Source organism: Dama dama, chromosome 21, assembly GCF_033118175.1.
Source record: "Dama dama isolate Ldn47 chromosome 21, ASM3311817v1, whole genome shotgun sequence".
Classification (NCBI taxonomy): Eukaryota; Metazoa; Chordata; class Mammalia; order Artiodactyla; family Cervidae; genus Dama; species Dama dama.
In genome coordinates this window covers 36,941,941-36,969,811 of record NC_083701.1, presented here as the reverse complement: position 1 = coordinate 36,969,811, position 27,871 = coordinate 36,941,941, and the positions used below count along the sequence as shown (strand labels likewise).

General features: G+C 40.8%; 1 protein-coding gene across 1 annotated transcript in view; it reads right to left on the bottom strand.

Moving 5' to 3' along the window:
* LY96 (lymphocyte antigen 96) overlaps nucleotides 1-27,263 on the bottom strand; it is a 32,399-nt gene extending 5,136 nt beyond the window's left edge. Inside the window, exons 1-3 of the mRNA XM_061123504.1 lie at nucleotides 27,018-27,263; nucleotides 10,121-10,210; nucleotides 5,312-5,440 (exon numbers count right to left, since the gene is read on the bottom strand). Of these exons, the coding sequence (XP_060979487.1) occupies nucleotides 5,312-5,440; nucleotides 10,121-10,210; nucleotides 27,018-27,129 (331 nt within the window). The 5' untranslated portion in view covers nucleotides 27,130-27,263. The remainder of the gene's footprint in view (nucleotides 1-5,311; nucleotides 5,441-10,120; nucleotides 10,211-27,017) is intronic.
* Nucleotides 27,264-27,871: the final 608 nt, after the last annotated feature.

Sequence of the window (27,871 nt, the reverse complement as noted above, 5' to 3'; positions counted from 1 at the left end):
TGATGGGAGATGGCGTTGAGCGTAGGTGCAAACTGTGGGCCTGACAGCTGGTTGACAGGATCCCCCTGCTGCTGCCAGATGTCTCATACTCCAGAGAAGGGCAGGGAAGCCAAACCAGGCATCATTCTCCACCACAGGCCTGCAGACCCACACATGACCCTCAAAGGTTTTGCAACCTCCATAAAATACCTCCATAAATTACCTGCTGTGGAGGATGCTGTCTGGTCCTCATCTAGTCACCCACTAAACACTGCCATGGTGCGGCCAGTCCAGGTGGGGTGGTCACTGCCATACCCACCCCAGACACTGCAGGACACCGTGCCTGACCCTGACCCTCCCAGCTCCAGGCCTCCACCAGGGCTAGAGGGTAACAGGTGTCCCCAGATGGGACAAGATAGGGGATGCCAGGAAGGGACCAGGGTGCTAACAGGACAGTGAACAGCAGGAAGCCAAGAACCTGTCCAGGCTAGGTGGGCACATATACCACTGTCCCATCACACTTTGTGTGCAAAACACATGCTCAAAGATAAAATGACTAAGAATCTCAAGGCTGCGATCCCAGAATAGTAAAGCCCAAATGTGAAGACCTCCTGAGTATGCGGCCCTGGTTGTGAAGTGAACACTGCCAACTTTGTGAGAGAGAGTGATGGATGGGACTAGAGTCTGAGGAAGAAATCAAGAGCAGCTCCCAAGGGACTTTTCTGATGGTTAAGACCCCATGCTTCCACTGCAGGAGGTTTGATCCCTGGTCAGGGGAACTAAGAATCTGCATGCTGCGTGGTGCAGTAAAAAAAAGTAACTCCCAAATTTCTATTTGGGATATCTGCCTGAATGTCTACCAGGTCAGGTGGGAAGAAGGAGCTCTAACCTCTTCTGTGGGACAGCCCTCTTTTTCAACTGTTTTTCTTTCCAAGAAAGACATATCTCCTATTCTTCTCTTATAGGGAGTTAGTGTGAAGCCTCTTGAAGAAGCCAAAAGAGAAACAAGGCAGTTAGAGAAAAGGAAGACAGAACCTCAGCTTAGACCCTTCTCTGCTCTTCCCAAATGGTATCCACGTAGCTCACTAGTGGTCCCGTCCAGGTTTCCCTGCAACTATGCAGCACATAGGACCCAAGCCTCAGATGGTGTTATGGGTTGCAAAGTGTCCCCCCAACAGATATTCAAGTCCAATCCCCCAGTATCTTGAACACAGACTTATTTGGAAGTAGGATCTTTGCAGATGGTCAAGTTAAGGTGAGGTAATTAAGGTGGGTCTTAATTGAATATGACTGTGTTCTTATAAAAAGGGATAATTTGGACATGCAGACCAACATGTATAGAGGGAAGACCACACAAGAAGACACAGGAGAAAGTTGGTCATCTACAAGGCAAGAGTCTCCTCAGGCTGCCTGAGCTAGGAGGGAGGCCTGGAGCAGATCCTTCCTAACCAAGAGCCTTTAGGGGGAGCACAGCCCTGCCAACAGGGTCTCTGACTTCTAGCTTCCAGAGCTGTTAGACCACAATCTGTTGTTCTAAGCCACCCAATTCTTGGTACTTTGTTACAGAAACCCTAGTGAAATCCTGAAAACAGGGCTAACAGACATTAAATTTAAAATGCCTTTGAAATATCCACTTATTCATTCATAAATGTCTTTTTGAAAGAAATGAAGATGTGTGTGTGTGTATTTGTGTGTAAGAAGTGGAAAGAGTATGTGTAATTTTTATCTTCACTTGCCCATATTCCTAAGTATCACATCCTAAAAATGTATGACCTTTGTAACAACAACAAGTCGTTGAGTATGTTCCTTACTCATTTGACTCGCAAATTTTCAAAGGTCTGTTGATAGCATCAGTGCTTCTTAAACCAGAATGTCCTAATCTCTAGGCCCATGTACTTAGCTGCCAAGTGAGTTTCTTTATCTGGATGTTCCCAAATTACCTTAAGCCCAACATGCCAAACCAGAACCCAGTATCTTATTCTTTAAAAATCTGTCCCTTCCTTTTACACACATTATTTCCAATCATGGCACGTCTATCCATCCAATCAACACCCTGGAGCAGTTCTTGATTTATTTGATGTTTACCTGCCACATCAAATCAGTCAGCAGTCCCACCACTCCTGTCTCCCAAAATACTCTCTGTTGTCTCCTTCTCTTTACTCCCAGGGCCTCCCTCGTGGTCCCTTACACAGCCTCCCAGCTGCATTTCCTTCCATCCAAGTTTCTTACCTCAGCCAAAACCCACCTCCTTCTGAGACCTGGGAACCTTTGCTATAGTACCTACACCTGGACAAATGTCTCCTCTAGCAACAAAACAGAAAGATACTCTAAGGGACTAAAAATAACTGCAAGCATTGGCAGTTGGGGCAAATTATGGACAACAGGATACAAAAAGGCCAAAAAAACACCCCAACTGCCACTTCTGAAGAGCCAGGAGCAAAAACAGGATGTTGGGAGCAAGAGAAGGGTATTGTGCTTTTGTCCCCTGCACTCGACACCACCAAAGGAGTAGGCAAACTACCCAAGTAACTCCTCCATCCCATCCTGGTGTTTAGGCGCTCAGTCATGTCCAACGCTTTGCTACCCCATGGACTGTAGCCAACCAGACTCCTCTGACCATGGAATTCTCCAAGCAAGAATACTGGAGTGGGTAACCCTTCCTTTCTCTAGGGGATGGTCCTACTCTCACTCCATATAAGGAACCAGCTGGCCCCTCCTCAGAGAGTGAGGAAAGAAATCTGTTACTTATTTACTTCCCCTGGCTGCAACAGGGGCCCCAATGGAGACTTGCCTGAATTTCCTGCCTAGCCTCTTATCGTGGGTAACACTTCCCCAGGGACACTGCTGCTGCTGCTGCTGCTGCTAAGTCGCTTCAGTCATGTCTGACTCTGTGCAACCCCATAGACGGCAGCCCACCAGGCTTCCCCATCCCTGGGATTCTCCAGGCAAGAACACTGGAGTGGGTTGCCATTTCCTTCTCCAATGCATGAAAGTGAAAAGTGAAAGTGAAGTCGTGTCCGACTCCCAGTGACCCCATGGACTGCAGCCTACCAGGCTCCTCCGTCCATGGGGTTTTCCAGGCAAGAGTACTGGAGTGGGGTGCCATTGCCTTCTCTCCACAGAGACACTAGTTATCTGCAAAAATGGAAATCTTGTTGGGTCACCCCTACCCACTAACAACAAGATCCAAGCCAGTATTTAATCCATGACTTACACTACCCTAGCCCCTTTTCTAGGTTCATCTCCAATTTCCCACAAACATATTCTGCTTGACTATAAAAAAAAAAAAGCTACTCTCCAGGAACTTCCCTGGTAGTCCAGTGGCTAAGACTCCATGATCCCAATGCAGGGGCCCTGGGTTTGATCCCTGATCAGGGAACTTGATCCCACATGCCACACCTAAGACCCAGTGCAGCCAAATAATTAAATAAAAACTTTTTTGAAAAAAGCTACTCTCCAAATAAACTATATTCTTTCCTGGCTAGACAAGTTTGCATACGCTGTTTCATCTCAGGGAATGTTCTTTTTCCTCACTCTCTAGGGTTCTCAGATTTAAGACTAATAAAATAGTCTCTGAAGCCTCTTGAGTTCTCCTGGCATAGTAAGTTGATAACTATGCAATTAAAACTAAGAGCATATAATCTATTAGCATTTATGACATTTCATTGTAACATTTGTTGCCATGACTATCTTTCCCAGAACAAGGTGACCTGAAGAAAGAGAACCTATAGATGGACTTTGAATCACCACAACCAAAATCATGATTTGCTCAGATTAGGTTCAACAGATGTTTGTGGAAGGAAGGAAGGGAAGTGAGAAGAAGCAGGCAGTCTGGGTTGAGTCTGATACATCTTCGATCATAAAAAAGTGAGACTTCGAAAATTCATATAAATGTCAACATAATCCCACAGAGATTAAGTAATTGTAAAACTGTTGTATGAGAGAAAGGGACACTTTTTAAACAGTAATCTGTCAAGAGAATATCTTTCACTTTTTTTTGGTCATTGTTGCTTTTTTGGTGGTTTTTTTTGGGGGGGTGGGGGGGAGTGGGTTTTGGCCATGTCATGCAGCTTGAGGAAACTTAGTTCCCTGACCAGGGAACAAACGCATGCTACCTGCAATGGAAGTGCAGAGCGCTGACCACTGAACCACCAGAGAATTCTCAGGGATTTCTTTCAAAGAGAAAGAAAGTATGGTCCAGTGGAAGAGCAGTTCTTAGAGGCTACTCCATTACCAGATCTCCAAAAGACCAAGGGCACATTGCTGAACCACTGCAGACATCAGTTTCCTCCCTTATAAAAATGACAGGACTATAAAGTCAGGAACAAAAATGCATACTTAATCACCATAATTCCTGATTCTCACACTGAGCACTCTACTAAAATCTTTTTAAAACACATTTTTTTTTTAAACACAGATTCTCTAATTTTATCCTTAAAGCCACATAAAATAGGTTTCCTTGTCCCCATTTCTCAGAGGAGGAAAGTGAGGTTGATAGAGGTTAAATAACACCCAAGGCTACATTGTCGGTCGGTGGAAAAGCTGGGACACCGACTCAGGTCTTTATAACTCTGAACCCAGACTCATAACAATGCCAGCTCCACAATGTGTATGTGCCTTGGGAGTGGCAGATAAGTTAGAGATGAGGAGAGATGGTTGGTTGGGAGACACATCTTGAAGCTTCATTTGTGTAGCAAGAGATTGATTCACTTAAAAACATTTTGTTCAAGGAAGGGGGCAAGCTGCTGTCTTGTGGGATCTTGGTTCCCTAACCTGGGGTAGACTTTTCTAATTGTTTATGCTTTCCAATCTTTAATAATGTGAAAATATAATATATAGAATTTTTTAACTATTTAAAATACTACCTTAAAAATTATTATGGAAAAATTCATGGGTTTGCAATAATTATCTTTAAGGTCCTAAACTTTGAAATTTTATGATTCTGTGAATAACTCCAGGTGGAAAAAGAGGGAGAAAAGACATTGAAGGAACCAATGTAACTGCATAGAAAAAGCTACTGTGTTTTTATGAAAAATAATAAATGCAATCTTTAGAAAACAAGAACCATAACGAAGGGTAAACATACAATGTTAATCTAAACAAGGTAAAAATTTTAATATCTCTTCAAACACACCCAGATAAGTGTCATCTTAATAATAATCCAATAACATAATTGTAAAATGTTGTTTAAGCTGCTAAAAGAAAAACATTGGGTAGAAATGAAGAATTATTATTAGAAAAGGAACTTCACATTTTTAAAGTATTTAATTTTCACAGCACTCTCATAAGACATTATATTCTATTCTGAGAGTAATATGAATTGAATGCTTACCTCCCTTCAGAGCTCTGCAAAAGGAAAAATCATCATCATATCCTCGGCAAATAACTTCTTTGCGCAATGGGAAATTCATGGACTTAGTAGATAGATAGATATTGAAATACAAGCTTTTTATATCTCTTCCTTAAAGAGAAAAAAAATTCATTATCCCTTCAAATAAGGTTATTTTTTTTATAAATGTTTAATAACCAACATTGACTGTATACTTAAAATATGCCTTGTGCTTTTCCTACATTATTTCATTTAATCGTCATAACTACCTGTAACATGGATACCATTATCCTCTTTTGTAGATGAGAAAACTGTAGTTCTGAGAGGCCCACTAGTCGATTGTAATCAAATAGAATGTTCCACAGTGAGAATTATCTGTGCTATGCCAAAAAATAGAAGAATCTATATTTTTGAAAAAACTATCAAACTGAGAATACAAAATTTCTGATTGTTGTCACAGTTCCACTGTTCCACAGATTCAAAAGAAAGGGAAGGGAGAGGAAGTAACAATAATCACAATCAACTCGTGCCCACGCTTTAGTAGTTTTGATGAAAGATTTCTTGGAGGACAAAATTGAACCCATTGATTACAACTTAAATAGATCAACTTTTTATTATTTCCTTATGATCTCCTTATTACCAAGGAACATGGAAAATTCCAGGAAGAAATGCATTTGGCTCATTTCTTCTAAGTTATTCAGTTGGCCTAACTGGACAAGATGTACAATCTTTTATATAATGAGAACAAGTACTATAACCACCACTTTGTGGAAAATATTTTCCTAATAAGGTCACCAAGGCTCATTGCAGCCATAGTAAAAAAAAAATGTTTTTCTATCTTTACCTTGAACTTGACTGTGCTTAACAGAACTGTCACCTCCTTTCTCAAAACACTGTTCTTCCTTTGGTGTTGGTGCTGCCACTCTCTTCTTGTCGTCCTTAAACTATTCTGACTCCTCTCCCCAGTCTAGCTCGTTGACTCATCTTTCTTAGGGTTCTAACTTCAGTGCTTCTTAATTTCACACTGCACACTCTCCCCAGCTTTAAACACCACAAAGGGTAGTAACTTCCAAATCATCATGTTTGGTCTCAACTTTTCTTTTGAGTGCCTGTCCTCTGTGCTCATTCAATATTTCTACTCAAATGTCACTTATTACCACCCCCAATAGATCCCAAATTGATTTCTTCATCTTCATTACCAAATCAGCACTAGAATTCCTAATCCTGGTAAATTCTACAGGCCTCCTTTCATCCCCATTACCACTATCTTAATGCAGCTCCTCATTACTCTGAGCCTAAAGTACCAGCAAACTTCCTTATTTGTCTCCATTTCTCTACTTTCAGGGTTAAGTGTAGAGAAGGAGAACATCATACAGTCTGTTTCAAATAGTGGCCCCCATGGTACACTCCATGGACTTGGACCTGAACCTCTCTCAAAGCAGGAATGTGTATGGAAGTTGAAGACCTGCTTTCATGGGGGATGTCTTGAGATAAAGGCACATGGTAGCATGGCATCCAATGATGATGCAGAACAAAGAAGCTTCTTCCATTTCTGTGTGGAACACACTGATTCTAGGCTTCAGTGATTCTAAGAAAGAAAGTGTTGCTTTGACATCTCAATAGTTTACATCTTGAGAAGCTTCTTGCCCTTAGACATCACTGTGGTCATGTTAGAGTTCACCGTGGTCACTGTGAACAATGGTCAAAGTGAAGTATGACTCGCGTGCCTCAGCAGCTCAGGGATATTGGTGTTGGAGTGACAGACTGGGACAGACTGGTGGCTCTTGGGGCTTTGGTGAAGAGGACTGTTTTTGAGCTCACCTATGACAATATTGGGAACTTATGGAAATAACTTTGAGGAAGGTGTATGATCCAGCTGTATTTGTCAATTAATTGTTTTAATTAACAATTAGTTAATTGTTAATAGTGACATATAATTTTATAAGCGAGGCTATGAAGTCTTAAAATAAATGATTTCCATTCCTAACCTATTTTTGGTTCAAGATTATGGTTATAGCTCTTACTGAATTTAAGTAGAGATAGGGCCACAAAAATATGGTTGATTTCTATTAATATGGCCCATGATTTCACACAGATGTTCTAGTATAATCTAGGGAAACCCGGGTCATAAAAGGAAAGCATTATAAAAAATATGATCAAATGATATTTTAATTACTGAATTAATATAATGTTACATAGATGTCATATCTACTAAATGATTAAGGTATTTGTGGTGCTTGGAGGTGTACTGCTCAAAACTCCCTTCCAAAGAATCTGTGAGGAGGAGGGCAGTAGGCAGAGAGCCTCCAGCTACTGCACTTTCAGAGACCAGACCCTCACGGTCTGCTCCTGTAATGACGGTGACACCAGAACCAGTCCACTCCTGCCTGTCATGGGACACATGTGACACGCAGAAGGCTCCCCACTTAACTTGCTGCGGGTGTCTCAGGGATTCACTTTAATCAGACGATCATCCTATGAAATTCTCCTTCCTTCTCTCTCATTTCAAAACTATCAGGCCAACCGAATACCTCAATCTGAATCTTCTTGCCTGCTCTGGCTTCCTCTTTCCTTTACTGTTCATAAGAATCTCCCTCCCCCACCCCCACACCCTGCAAAAAATCCCTTGTATGTCTATTTCTTTCTTGATATCTGCATTTCAGAGAACCCTAAGTAAAACTGTGTTGTATTATTATTACTTGGATCTGGAAGGTCTGCTTCCTGTGTGTAAGGGCAATGGGCTTACTTGAAAATGAGGTCATTCATTATGTAAATAATCACTTCTGCAAACACACACGAATACCACAAACGTGTTTGCGGTGTATGGGGTAAAGCACACCACACAGACCAGAAAACAAAACCTGAGAAAAAGAGGAAGAAATTGTAGAGCTTTCGTTGGGCAAAAATTTAGATTATTTTAGGGGATTAAGGGATACATGCTACTGGGTGTAAAACAAGCAACAAGGATATATCATACAGCACAGGGAAATATAACTATTACTTTGTAATAACTTTAAATGAACTGTAATCTATAAAAGTACTGAAACACTATGTTGTACACCTGAAATTACTATAATATTGTAAATCAACTACACTTCAGTTAAAAAAGTTTAGATTATTGCTTTCACCCTTGGCTAAGAAAGTGGAGCAAACAGTTCATTATTCTTTCCTCTGTGCTACCACTAAGCCTTATTGCTATCATTTCACTTTATCGTACTTTATTATCTCCAGCTCTGTCTATCCCATTGCACTGAGAGATTCTTGAAGGTCAAGAGAATGTCTTATTTATCAATGAATTCACAGTACATACCATAATATTTGAAATAAACTACACATTTACTAAGTATTTTTAAATGAATAAATTAACGCAGAAACCAAGTATCAGGATACAGGTTAAATGATTAGATTCAGGAAAATTAAAACATGTTTATTATCTATCATTTCTGGATTCTCAACTACCCTTTTTCCTATAAGCTGGAGAATTAAACTCAGGAATAAATATTTCTTAAGCTTATTTATATAAAAGCACTTTTTAAAAGTATAAACTCCGAATATAAGCTAGGATGTAAATGATAGTGGTGATGATGAAAAAACAATAATGACAATGATGATGATTACAACTGAAGTTTCCTGGGATCTTTACTGGCCACAATTGACTGGTAGGAAAGGATGAAAGTTGGTTTTGGGGGATGTTTTTGGCTCTGCTGGGTCTTCACTGCTGCACATGGTCTTCCTCTAGTTGTGGCAAGCAGGCGCTTCTCATTGCAGCGGCTTCTCTTGTTGCAGAGTATGGGTCCTAGGGGCATACCAGTTCACGAGCTCTAAAGCACAGATTCAGTAGTTGTGGTGGACAGGCTTAGCTGCACCGCGGCTTGTGGGATCTTGTCTGACAAACCAGAGATCGCATCTGTGTCTCCTGCATTGGCAGGCAGATTCTTAACCTCTGGACCAGCAGAGAAGTCCCAGGAAGAAAGTTTTGTGTATTTTCACAGAGCCTCAGATCCAGCCCAATGCTATCATCATCATCCAATTAACTTTTACTAAGATGATAGCAAATAAAATCAGAGAGAGAAAAGAAATAAAACAAAAAGCAATGCTTCTTTTCATATCATCATGGTGATGATGATATGAAAAAAAGAAGTCCTGGATTGCTCATATACAAATCTTTGACTCATGAAAACCCAACTTTACTTATCAGCTGAATAGCTAACAAAGGATATAGGTAGTAGATGGTTAGAAGTTTCAAATTGTTTCCATTTTTACCATGCCATTATATAATCTCTCCTCATGAGTGTGAGTAAGCCTAGTGACTTGATTCTAAAAAATAGAAAATAGCAAAGATAATAGGGTGGCACTTTCATCATTAGGCTATATCATACTGTGACTTCTATCTTGTTAGCTAACTGTCCCCCTTGTTAATTTCAAGGAAACAAGAAGCTATGTTGCAAAGGCCCAGAGAGCAAGGAACTGAAAGCTGGCCAAGAGCCAGACAGAAACTGAACACTGTAAACAACCACGTGAGCTTAGAAGTTGGTTCTTTCCTAGTTGAGCCTTCAGAAGAAACCCTGGCCAACATCTTGACTGCAGCCTTGGGGGAGACCTTCTGAAGCTGACACAGCTAAGCCATGGCCAGATTACTGACACACAAAGACTGTAAGATAAAGAATCTTATTGTTTTAAGCCATTAAGATGATGGTAATTTGTTGCATAGCAATAGAAAACTAGTACACATATATTTAGAACTCCATCATTTATCACTGATATTTCTGGAGCCCTTTTAACTGATCTACAAGAACAAAATTTTGGACTTACTTGGAATGAAGTAGACATACAGCATTCCACGGCTTCCCTTCAATGTTATACAGGGCTCAGAACGTATTGAAACAGGAAATTTCAAGTTATCTAAATGGAATAAAGAAAATGTCAATAAAATTAAAATAATTTTAAGTAATTTATAATAAGTATTCTGAATATCAGTGCCCCCCGCCAAAACTACCTTTTCCATTAAAATTTTATAATGAGCAAAATTGAGAGTAGTTAAAAATATTGTCCTCCCCAGAAGACTGAAGTCAGCCAGATGGCAGATAAAGTCCTCCTTCCCCCTACAAACACAGCAATACAGCAACAATTTATAGACAATTTCCCTTTGTGAGAAATGGGAAACCAACTGAGGGTTTCCTGCATCCTGGAGAATGTAAAACCGGACTCACCAAGTCAGTAGTGAGGTTCAAAACATCTCTCACCAGAGACACTGCTCCTGGCTTAGCATAATGAGGAAGAGACACCCTACCCCTCAACTTCACCCAGAAGGGAAGAGGTGGTTTATGCATTCAGAGCCCCAGATGTTCCAAGGAGATCCCCAGAGGACCAAATAAAGAAAGTCTGAACAGTCTTACAACTAGTAAGGAGACGGAATCAGTAACTGCAAATTTCCCAAAGAAAAGTCCAGGGCCAGATGGCTCCGCAGGAGAATTCTACCAAACATTTAAGTCAGAATTAACACCAATTCTTCTCAAACTCTCCCCCAAAAAATGAAGGAGAGGGCACACTTCCAAACTCATTTTATGAGGCTAGCATTGTAAAGCCAGACAAAGACACCACAAGAAAATTATAAGCCAATATCCCTGATGAATTTACATGCAAAAATCCTCACAAAATACTAGCAAATTTAATTCAATAGCACATTAAGAGGATCACATACCATGACTAAGAGGAATTTTTACCTGGGATGCAAAGGATAGTCCAACATACAAAAATCAATTAACCGATATGCCACATTAATAGACTGAAGAATAAAAATCACATGACCACTCAATAGACAACAAAATTCAACACCTTTTCATGATAAAAACTCCCAACAAACTATAATTAGAGGAAATAGCCTCAACATAATGAAGGCCATATATGAAAACTTCATAGCTAATATCATACCCAACAATGAAAAATTGAAAGTTTTCCCTCTAAGATCAGGAGCAAGACAGGGATACTCACTCTCAACAGTACTGAAAATCCTAGCCAGATAAATTACATAAGAAAAATAAATAAAAGGCATCCACACCAGAAAGGAAAAAGTAAAATTTTCTGTTTGCAGATGGCAAATTTTATATATAGACAACCCTGAAGACTCCATTAAAAATTGTCAGACTAATAAAAAAATTCAGTAAAGTTACAGGATACAGTATCAAAATACAAAAAATCAGTTGCATTTCTATACACTAATAATGAACTATACAAAAAGGAAATTAGGAAAACAATCCCATTTACACTATCACCAAGATTATAAAATATCTAGGATTAAACTTACTTAAGAAGGTAAAAGACTTGTTTGTTGAAAACTATAAAACATTGATAAAAGAAATTAAACAAGGCACAAACAAATTTAAAAATATCTTATGTTCATTGGGCTTTCCTTGTGGCTCAGTTGGTAAAGAATGTGCCTGCAATGCAGGAGACCTGGGTTTGATCCCTGGGTTGGGAAGGTCTCCTGGAGAAGGGAATGGCTACCCACTCCAGTATTCTGACCTGGAGAATTCCATGGCAGAGGACCTGACAGGCTACAGTCCATGGGGTGGCAAAGAGTCGGACATGACTGAGCAACTTTCACTTCACTTCCTTAGAAGAAGTAATGATATTAAAATGTCAATTTTATGCAAAGCAATCTACAGAATCAATACATTTCTATCAAAATCTCAATGACTTTTTTTTTTACAGTAATAGAAAAAACAACTCTAAAATTCATATGGAACCATAAGGATGATAAATTTGAGAAAGAGGAACAAATCTGGAAGCATCACATTTTCTGATTTCCAAACTATATTGCAAAGCTATGGTAATCAAAATAGTATGGTAGTGTCAAAAATATGGCCATATAGACCAATGGAACTGAACAGAGAACCCAGAAATAAATCCACATGTATTCTGCAAACTAATCTTTGACAAGGATGCCAAAAGTGCACAATGTTTAAAGGAAAGTCTCTTCAACAAATGGTGCTAGGAAAACATGCAAAAGAATGAAACTGCACCTTTATCTTATACCACAAACAAGAGCCAGTTCAAAAGGGATTAAAGACTTAAACATAAGATTCAAAACTATAAAAACCCTGGAAGAAAACACAGGGGGAAAACTTCATGACATTGGATTTTACAATGATTTAATGGATATGACACCAAAACAAAGGCAGCAAAAATATAAATAAACAAGTGGGACTATATTAAACCAAAAATCTTCTGTACAGAAAAGGAAACAATCAACAGAGTGAAAAGGCAGCCTACGGAGTGGGAGAAAATATTTGTAAACCATATATCCAATAAAGAGTGGATCTCCAAAATATATAAGGAATTCCAAAAATTCAATTGTAATGAAACTAACAATCTGATTTTAAAATGAGCTAAGGACTTGAATGTACATTTCTTCAAAGAAAATATGCAAATGACCAACAGGTATATGAAAAAACGCTTGTCACTAAGCATCAGTTCAGTTCAGTTCAGTTCAGTCGCTCAGTTGTGTCCGACTCTTTGCGACCCATGGACTGCAGCACACCAGGCCTCCCTGTCCATCACCAACTCCCGGAGCTTACTCAAACTCATGTCCATTGAGTCGGTGATGCCATCCAACCATCTCATCCCTCTGTCATCATCTTCTCCTCCCACCTTCAATCTTTCCCAGCATCAGGATCTTTTAAAATGAGTCAGCTCTTTGCATCAGGTGGCCAAAGTATTGGAGTTTCAGCTTCAGCATCAGTCCTTCCAATGAACACCCAGGACTGATCTCCTTTAGGATGGACTGGTTGGATCTCCTTGCAGTCCAAGGGATTCTCAAGAGTCTTCTCCAACACCACAGTTCAAAAGCATCAAATCTTCAGCGCTCAGCTTTCTTTATAGTCCAACTCTCACATCCATACATGACCACTGGAAAAACCATAGCCTTGACTAGATGGATCTTTGTTGGCAAAGTAATGTCTCTGCTTTTTAATATGCTATCTAGGTTAGTCATAACTTTCCTTCCAAGGAGTAAGCATCTTTTAATTTCATGGCTGCAATCACCATCTGCAGTGATTTTGGAGCCCCCCAAAATAAAGTCTGACACCACTTCCACTGTTTCCCCATCTATTTCCCATGAAGTGATGGGGCCAGATGCCATGATCTTACTTTTCTGAATGTTGAGCTTTAAGCCAACTTTTTCACTCTCCTCTTTCACTTTCATCAAGAGGCTTTTTAGTTCCTCTTCACTTTCTGCCATAAGGGTGGTGTCATCTGCATATCTGAGGTTATTGATATTTATCCCGGCAATCTTGATTCCAGCTTGTGCTTCTTCCAGCCCAGCATTTCTCATGATGTACTCTGCATATAAGTTAAATAAGCAGGGTGACAGTATACAACCTTGACTTACTCTCTCTCCTATTTGGAACCAGCCTGTTGTTCCATGTCCAGTTCTAACTGTTGCTTCTTGACCTGCATACAGGTTTCTCAAGAGGCAGGTCAGGTGGTCTGGTATTCCCATCTCTTGAAGAATTTTCCACAGTTTATTGTGACCCACACAGTCAAAGGCTTTGGCATAGTCAATAAAGCAGAAATAGATGTTTTTCTGGAACTCTCTTGCTTTTTCGATGATCCAGCAGATGTTGGCAATTTGATCTCTGGTTCCTCTGCCTTTTCTAAAACCAGCTTGAACATCTGGAAGTTCACAGTTCACGTATTGCCGAAGCCTGGCTTGGAGAATTTTGAACATTACTTTACTAGCGTGTGAGATGAATGCAATTGTGCAGTAATTTGATCATTCTTTGGCATTGCCTTTCTTTGGGATTGGAATGAAAACTGACCTTTTCTAGTCCTGTGGCCACTGCTGAGTTTTCCAAATTTGCTGGCACATTGAGTGCAGCACTTTCACAGCATCATCTTTCAGGATTTGAAATAGGTCAACTGGAATTCCATCACCTCCACTAGCTTTGTTCGTAGTGATGCTTTCTAAGGCCCACTTGACTTCACGTTCCAGGATGTCTGGCTCTAGGTGAGTGATGACACCATCGTGATTATCTGGGTCGTGAAGATCTTTTTTGTACAGTTCTTCTGTGTATTCTTGCCACCTCGTCTTAACATCTGCTTCTGTTAGGTCCATACCATTTCTGTCCTTTATCAAACCCATCTTTACATGAAATGTTCCCTTGGTATCTCGAATTTTCTTGAAGAGATCTCTAGTCTTTCCCATTCTGTTGTTTTCCTCTAGATCTCTGCATTGATCCCCCATGTTGGAGGTCAGGGGTGGCGGCCAAGACTAGCTACCCCACTAAGCATCACGAAAATGCAAATCATGAAACCACAATGAGATGTCACCTCCCACCTCTTTTCTTGTTTTGATAGTAGTCAGATTGGCTACTATCGATAAAGGAAAAGAAAGACGACAAGAGTTGAAAAGGATGTGGAGAAACTGGAATGTTTGCACACTGCTTATAGGAATGCAAAATGATGCAACTGCTTTAAAAAACAATATGGAGATGCCTCAAAAAAAAATTAAAAATATTACTACCATATGATCCAGCAAACCTACTTCTGGGTACTTATCCAAAATAATTGAAATCAGGATCTTGAAGAGACATTAGCATTCCTACATTCACTGTAGCACTGTTCACAATATCCAAGGTGTGGGAACAACCTAAATGTCCATTGACAGATGTATGCATAAAGAAAATGTGGCATATACATACAATGGGATACTATTTAATCTTTTTTAAAAGAGGAAATTTTGCAATATGCTACAATATGAATGAACCTTGAGGACATTATGCTAAAGGAAATAAGCCAGTCACATAAGGACAAATATTGCATAATTCCATGTATCTAAAACAGTCAAATTCATAGAATCAGAGAGTGGCTAGTAGTTGCCAGGGGCTGAGGGGAAGGGGAAATGGGGAGTAATTAATCACTGAGCATAGAGTTTCAGTCAACCAAGTGACTAAGCTCTAAAGATCTGGTGTACAACTTCATGCCCACAGTCAACAATAATGTATACTCAAAAATTTAAGAGGGTAGATCCCATGCCAGTGTTCCTATCACAGTAAATTTAAAATTTAAAATTCTGTACAAATACAAAAAAAACCCTCCCTATAATGCAAATAGATTAGTGTTTTAGTGCCCTTATATTGTTAAGGTGTAGTTTGAAGGTAGTGAATTACTTTAAACTCTGTGGAAGTGGGTGAACTCCTCAAAACATATTTTCATAAAATTACTTGTCCCATTTTCATACTTTTTAGCCTGTTCTTTTCTACATTGCTCTTCTTTACTCTACTCTCCTCACCTTTTTGTATGTTCCATTGGTTAAAAATAGAAAATATACATCAAGTAGAGTTCTAGTAAGTGTTAAGTGACTGAATACATGAATGAATGAATGAGTTAATAAACAAATCTTCCTAAGAAGAGCTTATAAAAGCATTGAGGAGGAGGAGAAAGAGACTAAACCAGTTTTATTTAATTTGCCCCTAAATGCAACCCTTAAAAATTAATGTTAACATCTCTCATTCAATGAATTGAGTTTCCCTGCAATAAAATTCTCACAGAATAAACTATATTAACAGTCATTTCACCAAATCATGGATGTTGACAAATATTTGATGAAAGATGCTCATTCCTGCGACAATTACAACCAAAGAAAAACACCCCAAATTTGCAACAACATAGATGAAACTTGAGGGCATTATGCTAAGTGAAATTAGTCAGAGAAAGAAAGACAAACACTATATGACTTCACTTTTATGTGGAATCTGAAAAACAAACAAACACAGAAAACACACAAAAACAAACTCAGAAAACAGGCTGGTGGTTGCCAGAAGCAGGGGGTGGAAGGTGGGAGAAATGAGTGGAAGGGGTCAAAAGGTACAAACTTCAGTTATAAGATAAGTAAGTAAGGGGATATAATGTACAGAATGGTGATTAGAGTTAATAATACTATTTTGCATATTTAAAGGTTACTAAGAAAGTAGATCTTTGGGGGGCATGTGGGGGGAACATGCTTGTGACTTTCAGACTCTTGGTGCCCCAACCAGGGGATGAACCTGGGTCACCACAATAAAAGTGTTGAGTCCTGAACACTGGACTGCCAGGGAATTTTTTTTAAAAATAGATCTTAAAAGTTTTCAGCATAAGAAAAAAGATTTGTAACCTATGTGAGGTGTGTGTGCAAAGTTGCTTCGGTCATGTCCAATTCTTTGTGATCCTATGGACTGTAGCCCACCAGGCTCCTCTGTCCATGGGATTCTCCAGACAAGAATACTGGAGTGGGCTTCCATGCCCTCCTCCAGGGGATCTTCCCGACCCAGGGATTGCATGTGTGTCTCTTATGTCTCCTGAATTGGCAGGTGGGTTCTTTACCACTAGCACCACCTGGGAAGCCCAACTATGTGAAGTGATGGATGCTAACTAGATTTATCCTGGTGCTCATGTCACAGTATATACAGATATAAAATCACACTGTATATGTGAAACTGTAGTAATATTATATATCAATTATATCTCAAGTTTTTAAAAAATGCTCAGAGGTGAGTGAATAAATACTAATTCTCAATCACTAAGTCATGTCTGATTCTTTTGTGACTTCACGGACTATAACCCACCAGGCTCTTCTGTTCATGGGATTTCCCAGGCAAGAGTACTGGAGTGGATTACCATTTCCTTCTCCAGGGGATCTTGCCGATCCAGGGATCAGACCCACATCTCCTGCTTTGGCAGCCGGGTTCTTTACTGTTGAGCTACCAGAGAAACCCAACTGAATAAATATTGTGCGTCTATTTATTGAATTAATGTAAAGTCATTAAACCCCTGGTGACTCAGACGGTAAAAAAATACACCTGCAATGCAGAAGACCCAGGTTCAAGCCCGAGGTTGGGAAGATCCCCTGAAGAAGGAAATGGCCACCCCCTCCAGTATTCTTGACTGGAGAATTCCATGGACAGAAGAGCCTGGTGGGCTACAGTCCATGGGGTCACAAAGAGTCTGACAAGACTGACTAAATTAATAAATTTATATTAAAAAAAAGACTGACTAACACTTTCACTTTTCACTTTCAAAGTCATTTAAATAAATTTTTAGGATATTTAATGATATAAATGTTTGTGGCATACTAGTAAGTTTCAAAGCTGCTGGTTACCCAATAGTATACCCAATATGATTCCATTTTTACTGTTTTTAACATGTTATTATATATCTAAAAGAATATTTAGCAAAATAACAAACTGTTCATAGTGGTTAACTCTTAACTAATTGACTTATGTGCCTTATTGTATTCTTTTCCACCTAGATTTTTGAAGGTTTGCATAATTAGTGTACTTATTCACTTTCTTACCACTGAAAAGGTTGACGTGGTATTGAAACATGGGCACTTTCATATGCATTGCCAAGCACAGTGCAATGTGTCTCTTCTTTCTCAGTGATAAGCTTGTAGAAAACCATCAGAGCAAGCCAATCAAGAGTAAAGCTGGGAACAAGTTAAAAGCAGTGAATCACCAGCACCAATTGTCATAAGAGCAATTCTTCACTTTCAGTTAAGGTTCCTAATGTCTGAAGTTGGTCTGATTATGATGAAACCATCAAGTCAATCCAATCAGACAAATGGTCAGAATACCCCTATGGGTGCTCAGTTTTGAGCCAGCACCACAGCAAGGCAGGGTGGAGTATAGAAGTGTAAGCTTAAACTTTACATCAGGAAGCCTAAGATTTTTCTAGAAAGACAAGACCACCATATATTTTTAAAAAATCAGATGTAAGACTCAAAAACTCACATAACAGTATATGATAAGTGATTCTTCATTTACTTGCAAAGGTTTGGGAACTGATGGAAAACAGTTTTATTACTTTGAAGTCACCATGTTTATGGTAAAATTCTACATCTGGTTTAATAAATACAGAAAGTAGTGACCAGGTTCAGCATAGAATGAGAGCCTCCAGGTTCCCCTGCAAATGTCAGCATTGCTAATCCGTCGTAGCACTTTTCCCCAGAGCTCTGCCTTAGAATCCGTCTTAACATTCCAGGCAACTGCAGTTAGCACATGAAATGAAATCAGTGCCACTCTGGGTGTCATCAGTATGTACTACTGGAGATCAAGAGAGAGACCACTGGTTGGACTTGAGCCACCACAACACTCCATTTTACTCCTTTAGGAGGATTTCCATTACATAAATATGCAGTTCCTTCTGACAGGAATGCCCTTGTCCTCACCAGTCTATAAACTCCTTCATATGCCTTCAATATGTACTCAAATATCAGCAAGTCTGTTAAGCCTTCCTTGACTCCTCCACACCTTCCCAGCCCAACAGCCAAAAACACACTATCATTCACAGTACTTGATCATCCTTGAATAGTCATTCAAAATGTTTACTACAGTTATTTGCTCACACATCATTCTTGTTCATAAAAATAGTGCAAGCTTTGAGGGCAGGAAGCACATCTCTATCCATTTTGCATGACTCTGGCACAAGGCATACTGTAAATAATAAATGTGTGCTTATTCACTTCTAAGCACCAAATGTTGCTCTAGGCATTACAGAAACAATGAACAATTGATAAATGCACATTCCAGTAAAGAAATCTAACAGGGCCATGAGAGAAAGACTGAGTATACTGTAGGGACAGAGAAGTTAGGGGAGTGGCAGTGGGTAGAGAAACCTCAACTACAGTATCCAAAGTGAGTGACAGGAAGCAATGAACTCTGTGGACTTTGTGATCAGGAATGCAGACTCACAGGTGACAATGACTGATATGTTCAAGCCACAAAAATAAACATACATGCATATATATACAAATAATGTTTCATGAGATACATATAATAGGCAAATTCACAGAGTCAGGAAGTCGAGTAGAGGTTATCAGGAACTAAGGGGAGGAAGAAAAGGGGAGTTATTTTTTAATGGGTACAGAGTTTCTGTGTGGGATGATGAAAAATTCTGAAAATTGGTGATAGTTGCAAAGCAATGTGAATGTATTTAATATTATTGAATTTTACACTTTAAAAGTGTAAGTTTTATGCTTATGTTGGTAATACAAATAATAACAGTAATAATAATATAGGTCAATGTAAATGGAAAATAATGAGGGGGTGGGAATCATAGGAATCAGACAGGTAGGCAGGGCCATCTTGAAGGGGTCTTAGAGGCCTTGGTATAAAGTTGGGATTTCACTTAACTGTAGTGAAAAGCCACGGGGGGGTTTAAGCAATCAAAATAGTCTTATGTAACTTATTTACATTTTAAAAAGATCTCTCTACTCTCTATGATGAGAACTGATTGTATGGGGGAAGGAATTAAAGCGGAGAGAGGCTAGTTTAAGAGGATGTTGCAGAGGCCAGAGAAAAGAGATGAGGAGGGCATAAGTGGTGAGCAGTGGACAGTGAAAAATGATTGGCTTTAACTATTTACAGTAGGCAAGACATGGGAGCAACTTAAATGACCACTGACAGAGGAATGCATAAAGAAGATGTGGTACATAAATACAATGGAGTATTACTCAGCCATAAGAAAGAATGAAATGATGCCATTTGCAGCAACATGGATGGACTTAGAGATTTATAATACTAAGTGAAGTAAGTCAGACAGAGAAAGGCAAATATCATAATAATATCCCTTATATGTGGAATCTAAAAAAAAAATACAGATGAACTTATTTAAAAAACAGAAACAGACTCACAGACTGCAAAACAAACTTATGATTACCAAAGGGGAAAGGTAGGGGGGAAGGATAAATTAGGAGTTTGGGATTAACATATACACAATACTATAAGTAAAACAGATAATCAGCAGGGCCTACTGTATGCAGGGGATTCTACTTAATATTCTGTGATAACCTATATGGGGAAAGAAATTGAAAAGGAATCAATATTTGTATATGTATAACCAAACTACTTTGCTGTACCTAGCACAGCATTGTAAATCAATTATATTCCAATATAATTAAATTTATAAAATTAAAATTTATATTTTAAATTTTAATTAAATCTAAAAATTAAATTTATAAAAAGGGTAGTTGGGGAATTCCCTGGCAGTCTAGCAGCTGAAAACATACACACACCAGTGGTTAGAACTCAGTACTTTTACTACTGCAGCCAGGATTCAAATCCCTGGTTGGAGAACTAAGATCCAATAAGCCAAGCAGCACAGCCAAAAACAAAAAAAAGTACTTGGCTTTAAAATATGTTCTGGGGATAATGAAAATGGAATCATTGATAAATCCAATGTGAAAGTTAAGGGAAAGAGATAATTAGGGATACCCCTGGTTTGGGGGCTAAGGAATTAGGTAGATAATGTCATGAGGAAGGTTTCGGAAGAAACAGATGTGGAAAGGAGTGTAAATGAAAAGTCCTAGCTCCAAATGGCTGTTAGACTTCCCAGTGACCATGCTGAGTCTGTAGAATAATAGATGAATCATGGCGATATGTACAGTTAACCTTCCTACTGTTAATGAAATGCAAATCCATGCACCCAATGCACACATGAGGTCAAATAATACAAAAACAGTCCTGAGTGTTCATTAGAAGGACTGATGTTGAAGCTCAAACTCCAATACTTTGGCCTCCTGATGTGAAGAGCTGACTCATTTGAAAAGACCCTGATGCTGGGAAAGATTGAAGGCAGGAGGAGAAGGGGATGACAGAGGATGAGATGGTTGGATGGCATCACTGCCTCAATGGACATGAGTATGGGTAAACTCTGGGAGTTGGTGATGGACAGGGAGGCCTGGCGTGCTGCGGTCCATGGGGTCACAAGGAGTCGGACACAACTGAGCGACTGAACTGAAGTGAATACAAAAACGGAGTTCGGGGCAGAGAAAAGTTTACTGCAAGGAGACGGGTGGCACATGCCTTAAAAAACCCCAATTCCCTGAAAGCTCTCAGGAAAGCCCTTTTCTAAGAAAAGAAAAGGAGGGTCGTGGGTAGTTGTTGCAAACATCTTAGTGTCAGAGCCTTTGCTCTTCAGGTCAGGTCATGGTCAGGTAACCAAGTTCCTATAAACCTCCACCAAATGAATGTGATTCTCGACAAGAAAAGCCAGGTCCCCAGACACAACTTTTACCCTGCCAAAGTCCAGTCCTGAGAGGAGGCAAATCTCAGCTGCAGGCTCCCTCAGGGCCAGGTCCCCAGATGCTGCCCAGCTGTCATCCCTGAGGGAGTCAACCGCCCAGAATCCAATCTGCCCTCAGGCCACCCAGACATAGGGGGCAAGTCCCCCAGACTGCATCCCAGGCAGATGGCTGCTGCCATGAGGTCACAGAGATGGGGATGCAGGAGAGGTTTGCTGCTGCTTCAAGGCCTAGGCCTGGCCAGTGGGTGGCCATGGTGAGGACTCTGGAGCCCAGCAGGACACAGCCACCAGCCTGTTCCTGAGTCCCAGCTCTTGCGCTGGCCCAAGGCTGGGTAGGCTAGCGGGCCCCCGAGGGAGAGGGGAAAAGGCTGGGACCCGTCTCTTACCTCAGACTCAGCCAGACAACCGCCACTCTGCCGCCCGTTGGCTGAATGGACCACTAATGGTCACCGGTTGATAGTTGGTCACTTGGAGGCGGGGCCACTGTGGCACCAACCAATGGCTGAACAGGACCACTAACAGTCCGCTCAGAGGCTGGTGAGGCAAGTAACCACAAAGGCCAACCGGCCACAGGCTAAGGGCTGCACACAACAGTGCTCTATTACGGTGTGTGTGTGTGTGTGTGTGTGTGTGTGTGAATTCAGTCGTGTCCAACTCTTTGTGACCCCATGGACTGTAGCCCACTAGGCTCTGCTGTCCATGGGATTCTCCAGGCAAGAATACTGGAGTAGGTTGCCATGCCCTCCTCCAGGGGATCTTCCCAACCCAGGGACCCAACCCACAATCCTCTGTGACTACTCCAATGCAGGCGGATTCTTTATACCGATGAGCCACTGGGGGAGGCCCTCTATTACACTAACACCCATAAGTAAGACAAAAGTCAGGGGTTCCTTGAGGATGCCAGCTATATATATATATATATTTTTTTTTTTTTTTAATATTTATTTGCCTGCACCAAGTCTTAGTAGCAGCATATAGGATCTTTAGTTGTGGCATATGGGATCTATTTCCCCGACCAGCAATGGAACCCAGGCCCCCTGAGTCTTAGTCACTGGATCACCAGAGAAGTCCCATACCGGCTATAACTTAACACACACTCTCAGCATTCCTCAGAATAATAACTAAAATAACTAAACATAATGCCCATTAAAGACATTAATAAACTGAATTAAATTCAACTTATTTGACCAGTCTCTATAAGGCAGGTAGGACTTTTAATGGACCTCAAAGGTTTCCAAAGAACAGAAAGATAGAGAAGAATATTTCAGGTTAGAGAATAGTAGAAATATAAATAAGGGTCAATAAAGAGGCTGGCCTGCTTGGAGTCAGGAGCTGGGGGGGAGAGGGGGAAGACCAGATCCAAGATATACACACTTAGCTGGTAGGACCATGCAGCAACCACACATCCAATCAGTCAGCAAGTCCAATGGCTCCATCTTCAGAATACAGTAAGTCCCCTACATACGAACAAGTACCATTCCAAGAGTGCATTCATAAATCCAATTTGCTCTTAAGTCCCACAAAGTTAGCCTAGGTACCCAATTAACATGATTGGTGGTGTAGTACTGTACTGTAGTAGGTTTATAATACTTTTCACACAAATAATACATAAAAAGCAAACAAAAAATAAAACATTTTTTATCTTATAGTATGATAAGTACAGTAGTACAGTACAACAGCTGGCATAAAAGAGCTGGCACTGAGTGAACAGACAAGAAGAGTTACTGAGGAGGGACAGGAGGTGGGAGACAATAGAGCTGAAGGAATGTCAGCAACAGGAGATGGTGGGCAAGCTGCAATTTCACTCATGCCTAACGTTGATGGAACACATGTTTGCATCTCTGAAAGTTTGCAATTTGAAGGTTCTAATGTAGGGGACCTCCAGCACCAACCCCACCTCATCATCTCCACTGCTCCCATTCTGATCTGAGTCACCAATCTCTCATTCACTTGGACTATTGCAAGTCTCCCCACAGGTTGTCTGCTTCCACCTTTGCCATCTTACAGATTATTACCAATCCACGAGACAGACCAAGTTTGCCCACAGTAAAAGATGAAAGTCATCCCCTGACTTACAAAGCTGTCATTCCTTTCCCATTTCCTTCTATGATATTACCTCCTACTACTTCCCCAGCACTCACTCCATGGCAGCCACACTGGCCTCCTTGCTCTTCCTTCCTCACCACCTCTAGGCCACTGGGCTTGCTCTTTCCCCCACCCCTTTCCCTGGATATGGTAGTGGCTCACTCCCTTTACTATTCGTGTCCTGGCTACATGTCACCTTCTCAGTGAGAGCCTCTTTGGCCATCCTAATTTAAAATGCAATCCCCACTCCCATCTCTGCACTCTCTATCCCCTCCCTCACCTTACTCTTTTCTCATAGCAGTCACCACCATCTGACATGCTGAATATTTCACTGATCAAACTCCAGGAGGGCTGGGACTTTTGTTGTTCACCGCTACATTATCCTCAATGTCTAGAACAAGCACATGCCAGATGCCCAGTGAATAATGGCTAAATTAAATAATCCATGAATTCCTTAAATTTCAGGATGACCTACAGCCAAAAACACATTACAACTGAGTCTGACAACTCTAGGCTACAAGACAGTGTATGTCCAGGACTGTGTGGACTGACTCACACAACCATGTTTTCTGCCTTTTCCAGAGCTGGAGAATAAAACAGCCAATTATTGCCATTTCTGTATGTTACGAGATGTTGACATTTTAATCCTTAGGACCTCAGAATGTGACTGTCTTTGGTTGTTGTTTAATCGCTAAGTTGAATCTGACTCTTTTGCAACTCCATGGACTGTAGCCCACCAGGCTCCTCTACCATGGAATTTCCCAGGCAAGAATACTGGAGTGGGTTGCCATTTCCTTCTTCAACTGTCTTTGGAGACAGGGCCTTTAAGAGGTGATTAAATTAAAATGAGGTCATTAGAGTAGGCTCTAATCTAGTATCATCAGTAACCTTAGAAGAGGAGATTTAGACATACAGGAAGTCCCCAGGAATGAGCACATACAGAGAAAAGGTCATATGAACACATGGCAAGAAGACGGCCATTTATAAGCCAAGGAGAGAGGCCTCAGAAGGAGACGAAACCTTGAACTTGGATTTCCCGCCTCGAGAACTGTGAGAAATAGATTTCTGCTGTTTAAGCCACACAGTCTGTGCTGTTTGGTTACAGCAGCCCTGGCAAACAGGTATACCATGTATGCCCAGTAGTTCAGCCAAATGGGAATCACTCTCACAGAAAGGACTGAGTTATGGTCACCAACACCCTGACAATAACACCGGAGGGATCAATGCCTCCAACACATGAAGTGCTTCCATCTTGGCCAGGATGGATTCTCGAACGCAGGGAAAGGCTGATGTCTGGGGAGGGGGTCAGAGAGGCCTGGCAGCCAGGAGAGTCTTGCTGTAGCTGTGTACCCCAGCCTGCTCCCCATGATCCCTATATCCATGGGGCAGCAGAAAAAGACCATGAAATTTCTCAGCATTGGAGAGAAACAGGTAAGATCCCTCCTCAAGGGACTTCCCTGATGGTTCAGTGGCTAAGACACCAAGCTGCCAATGCAGGGGACCTGGGTTTGATCCCTGGTCCGGAAACTAGATTCCACATGCTGCAACTGAAAAGAACCTACATGCCGCAACAAAGATCAAAGACCCCGAGTGCCACACCCACCTCAGCCAAATAAATAAATAAAATAATTTTTTTTTAAGAAAAGAAGATCCTTTCTGAAAAAAATCAAATTAAAAGACAAATTGAGTTAGTGTTACTAAAAGATTAAAAGTTAGATAAATTGGGACTTCCCTGGCTGTCCAGTGGTTAAGACTTCACCTTCCAACGCAAGGAGAGAGGGTTCAATCCCTGGTCAGGAAGCTAAGATCCCATGTGCCTTGAGCCCAAAAAATGCAAACATAACAAACAGAAGCAATATTGTAAGAAATTCAATAAAGGCTTTAAAAATGGTCCACACCAAAAAAATATTGTTTTTAAAAAGCTGAATAGATAATATAAAGTGTTACATAAATAAAGGCTGTATGAAACAGCACAGAGAAGGCGGCATAATCAGTGTGTGGAGCAAAGAGAAAGTTCTCTCTTTGGTTCTCTCAGCACCAAAGCAGAGAGAAGAGGGCTGAGTGCACTGAGGAGGTCCTGAGACACAGGAGTGTGAACTGACCTCCCGGGATGGGGAATTTTCAGGGATAAGTTGAACAGGAATTCAGTGCAATCACACACAGGAAAAAAATCATCAGTCTGAGACTGGTCACACACTTAGGCTTTGTTCCCACATCTGGGATTACTTCTAATTCCCCAGGAGTAACTTTATATTAATATTTGGCAGAGTGCATTTGGCACACTCAAAAAATTAGAGAAAATAAAACTGAAAATTGGGAGATTAAATAGGTTTCTTTACTGCAGAACTTCTCAGAACTCAAAGTACATTTGTAAATCTCCCCCAAATGATTAGACCACAAATCCTTTTTTCCCATGAGAATTTCAACTAACTAGTATTTTCAGGAGCATCCCTTTAAAACTTCCTGATATTGCTAGTGGGTAGAAAAGGCCAAGCAACCCATGCTGAGCAACACAATGCAAAGCACCAAACCAAAACAGTAGTCAAGCCCCAAAGCTGTGCTTTCAGACCAGCAGATATTTGTAGAGAAAGGGTGAAGCAAAACAAGATAGAAGAAAACAACAGTGATCCAACCAGTAAATAGCATTCGACTGTGGCTGATTTCTTTTTTTATGTAATTAATATTATTGTTTCTATGTGTCTCTGGGCTGAAAATTCTACCTCAAAATAATCCTTGCAAAATGGGTTTGAAAATCACTTTCACTTTACAGATTAAAAAGCTGGAACACAGAGAGGCTAAGACTTTGCTGAAGATCACACAGATAGTAACTGACAGAATCAGCCTCACACTCAATTAGGGAGGTAATACCAAGAGCCTTTAAAAACAACAACCTGAAACACTTAAACAGAGCACCTGTTATACACCCAACACAGTGCTGGAGGGAAAAAAAAATCACAGCCTGGAGATAGAACCAATTCCAAGAAGCAGCTCGGACTATTCTACCTTCTCAAGAAGAACCAGTCAATCTTATGTTAGTCACTCAATCGTGTCTGACTCTTTGCAATTTCATGGACTATGGCTTGCCAGACTCCTCCATCCATGGAATTCTCCAGGCAAGAATACCGGAGTGGGTAGCCATTCCCTTCTCCAGGGGATCTTCCCAACCCAGGGATGGAACCCAGGTGTCCTGCATTGCAGGCAGATTGTTTACCATCCGAGCCACCAGGGAAGCCCCTAGTCAGCCTTGGGCTGAGACAAAAATCTCAGAAGCAGATGGTTCTACCAGAACAGCGAAGAATCTGAAACTGGGTTCAAGGTAAAGATAGCTGACTGCAAGAAAGGACAGAATGCTTGGAAGTCAAGAGAAACACAGTTCAGAGACTCATGAAGTCTATGATGGATGGAGAAAATCCACAGAGGGCAGGAACCAGACATCCCTTTTGCTGCCAGCAGCCTCCCCAGGAGCTGGAACACACGGTCGTTTCCTGCGTCCTGGTGATAGCAGAGGAAGGTTCCTGTGAAAACACCCTTGGAATGGTTGACCTGTTTTTGCCTTTGTACTTACCACAGTAGTCGTACCAAACGGTGGCGTCAGAGGAGTTGCAGACCCAACGTTTCTCCTCAGGTTCAGTAAATATGGAAGAAAACAGGGCGGAAAAAAGCACAAATGGAAACATGATCCAATCTCTCCAAAACTTTAAAAATGTAAGGAGAATCTGTAACTAATCTTCAGACTCTTCCCCTTTATTTTTAGTAAAGGGAAAAAAATGTAACTTAGTCATCAGTCACATGATTTCTGAGTTCCTATCCAACTGTTTCCTCTTCTGAATGTGTGTGTGCGTGTGTGTGTGTGTGTGTGTGTGTGTGTGTGTGTGTGTGTGTGTGTGTGTTTAATATTTGAGCACTTCCTGCAAGAGGAGAGGAAAATGATTTAGAATGTACTCTTCAACGGAGTGATACAAATGAGAGCAGAGCTTTAAAAACAAAACAGGTACTTCCTGGTCAATAGTAACAAAACCCCTCTTCCTTAGAAGCTCAAAAGCCCAGCACTCTTTATCCCTTTGTGTTGCTATTCTCTCCCACAAGTTCTTTTCTTTTTTTCTTTAAACCCTAAGCACACCCTCCTATTCTTTCTTTCTTTATGGCTAGATGCTTGGCTTGGAAGCATGAAGTCCTAGACAGCCAGGGAATTCCCTACCACAAGATCTTTATACATCAATTCTTACGGCCCAGAGAGCAGGACCTTCAGCTCTGAACTGAACAGTGTTCATGCACAGTGTTTTTGCTTGGCGACAGGTTGAACCAAAGGGTAGCGACTGGCTGGATGAGACCTCAGATACAGGACACTAGCCAGAGTTCTGCATTATGGGCAGGGGTCCCACCATGCTTGAGAATGCCCTCACTTTAGCAAACTGCAGG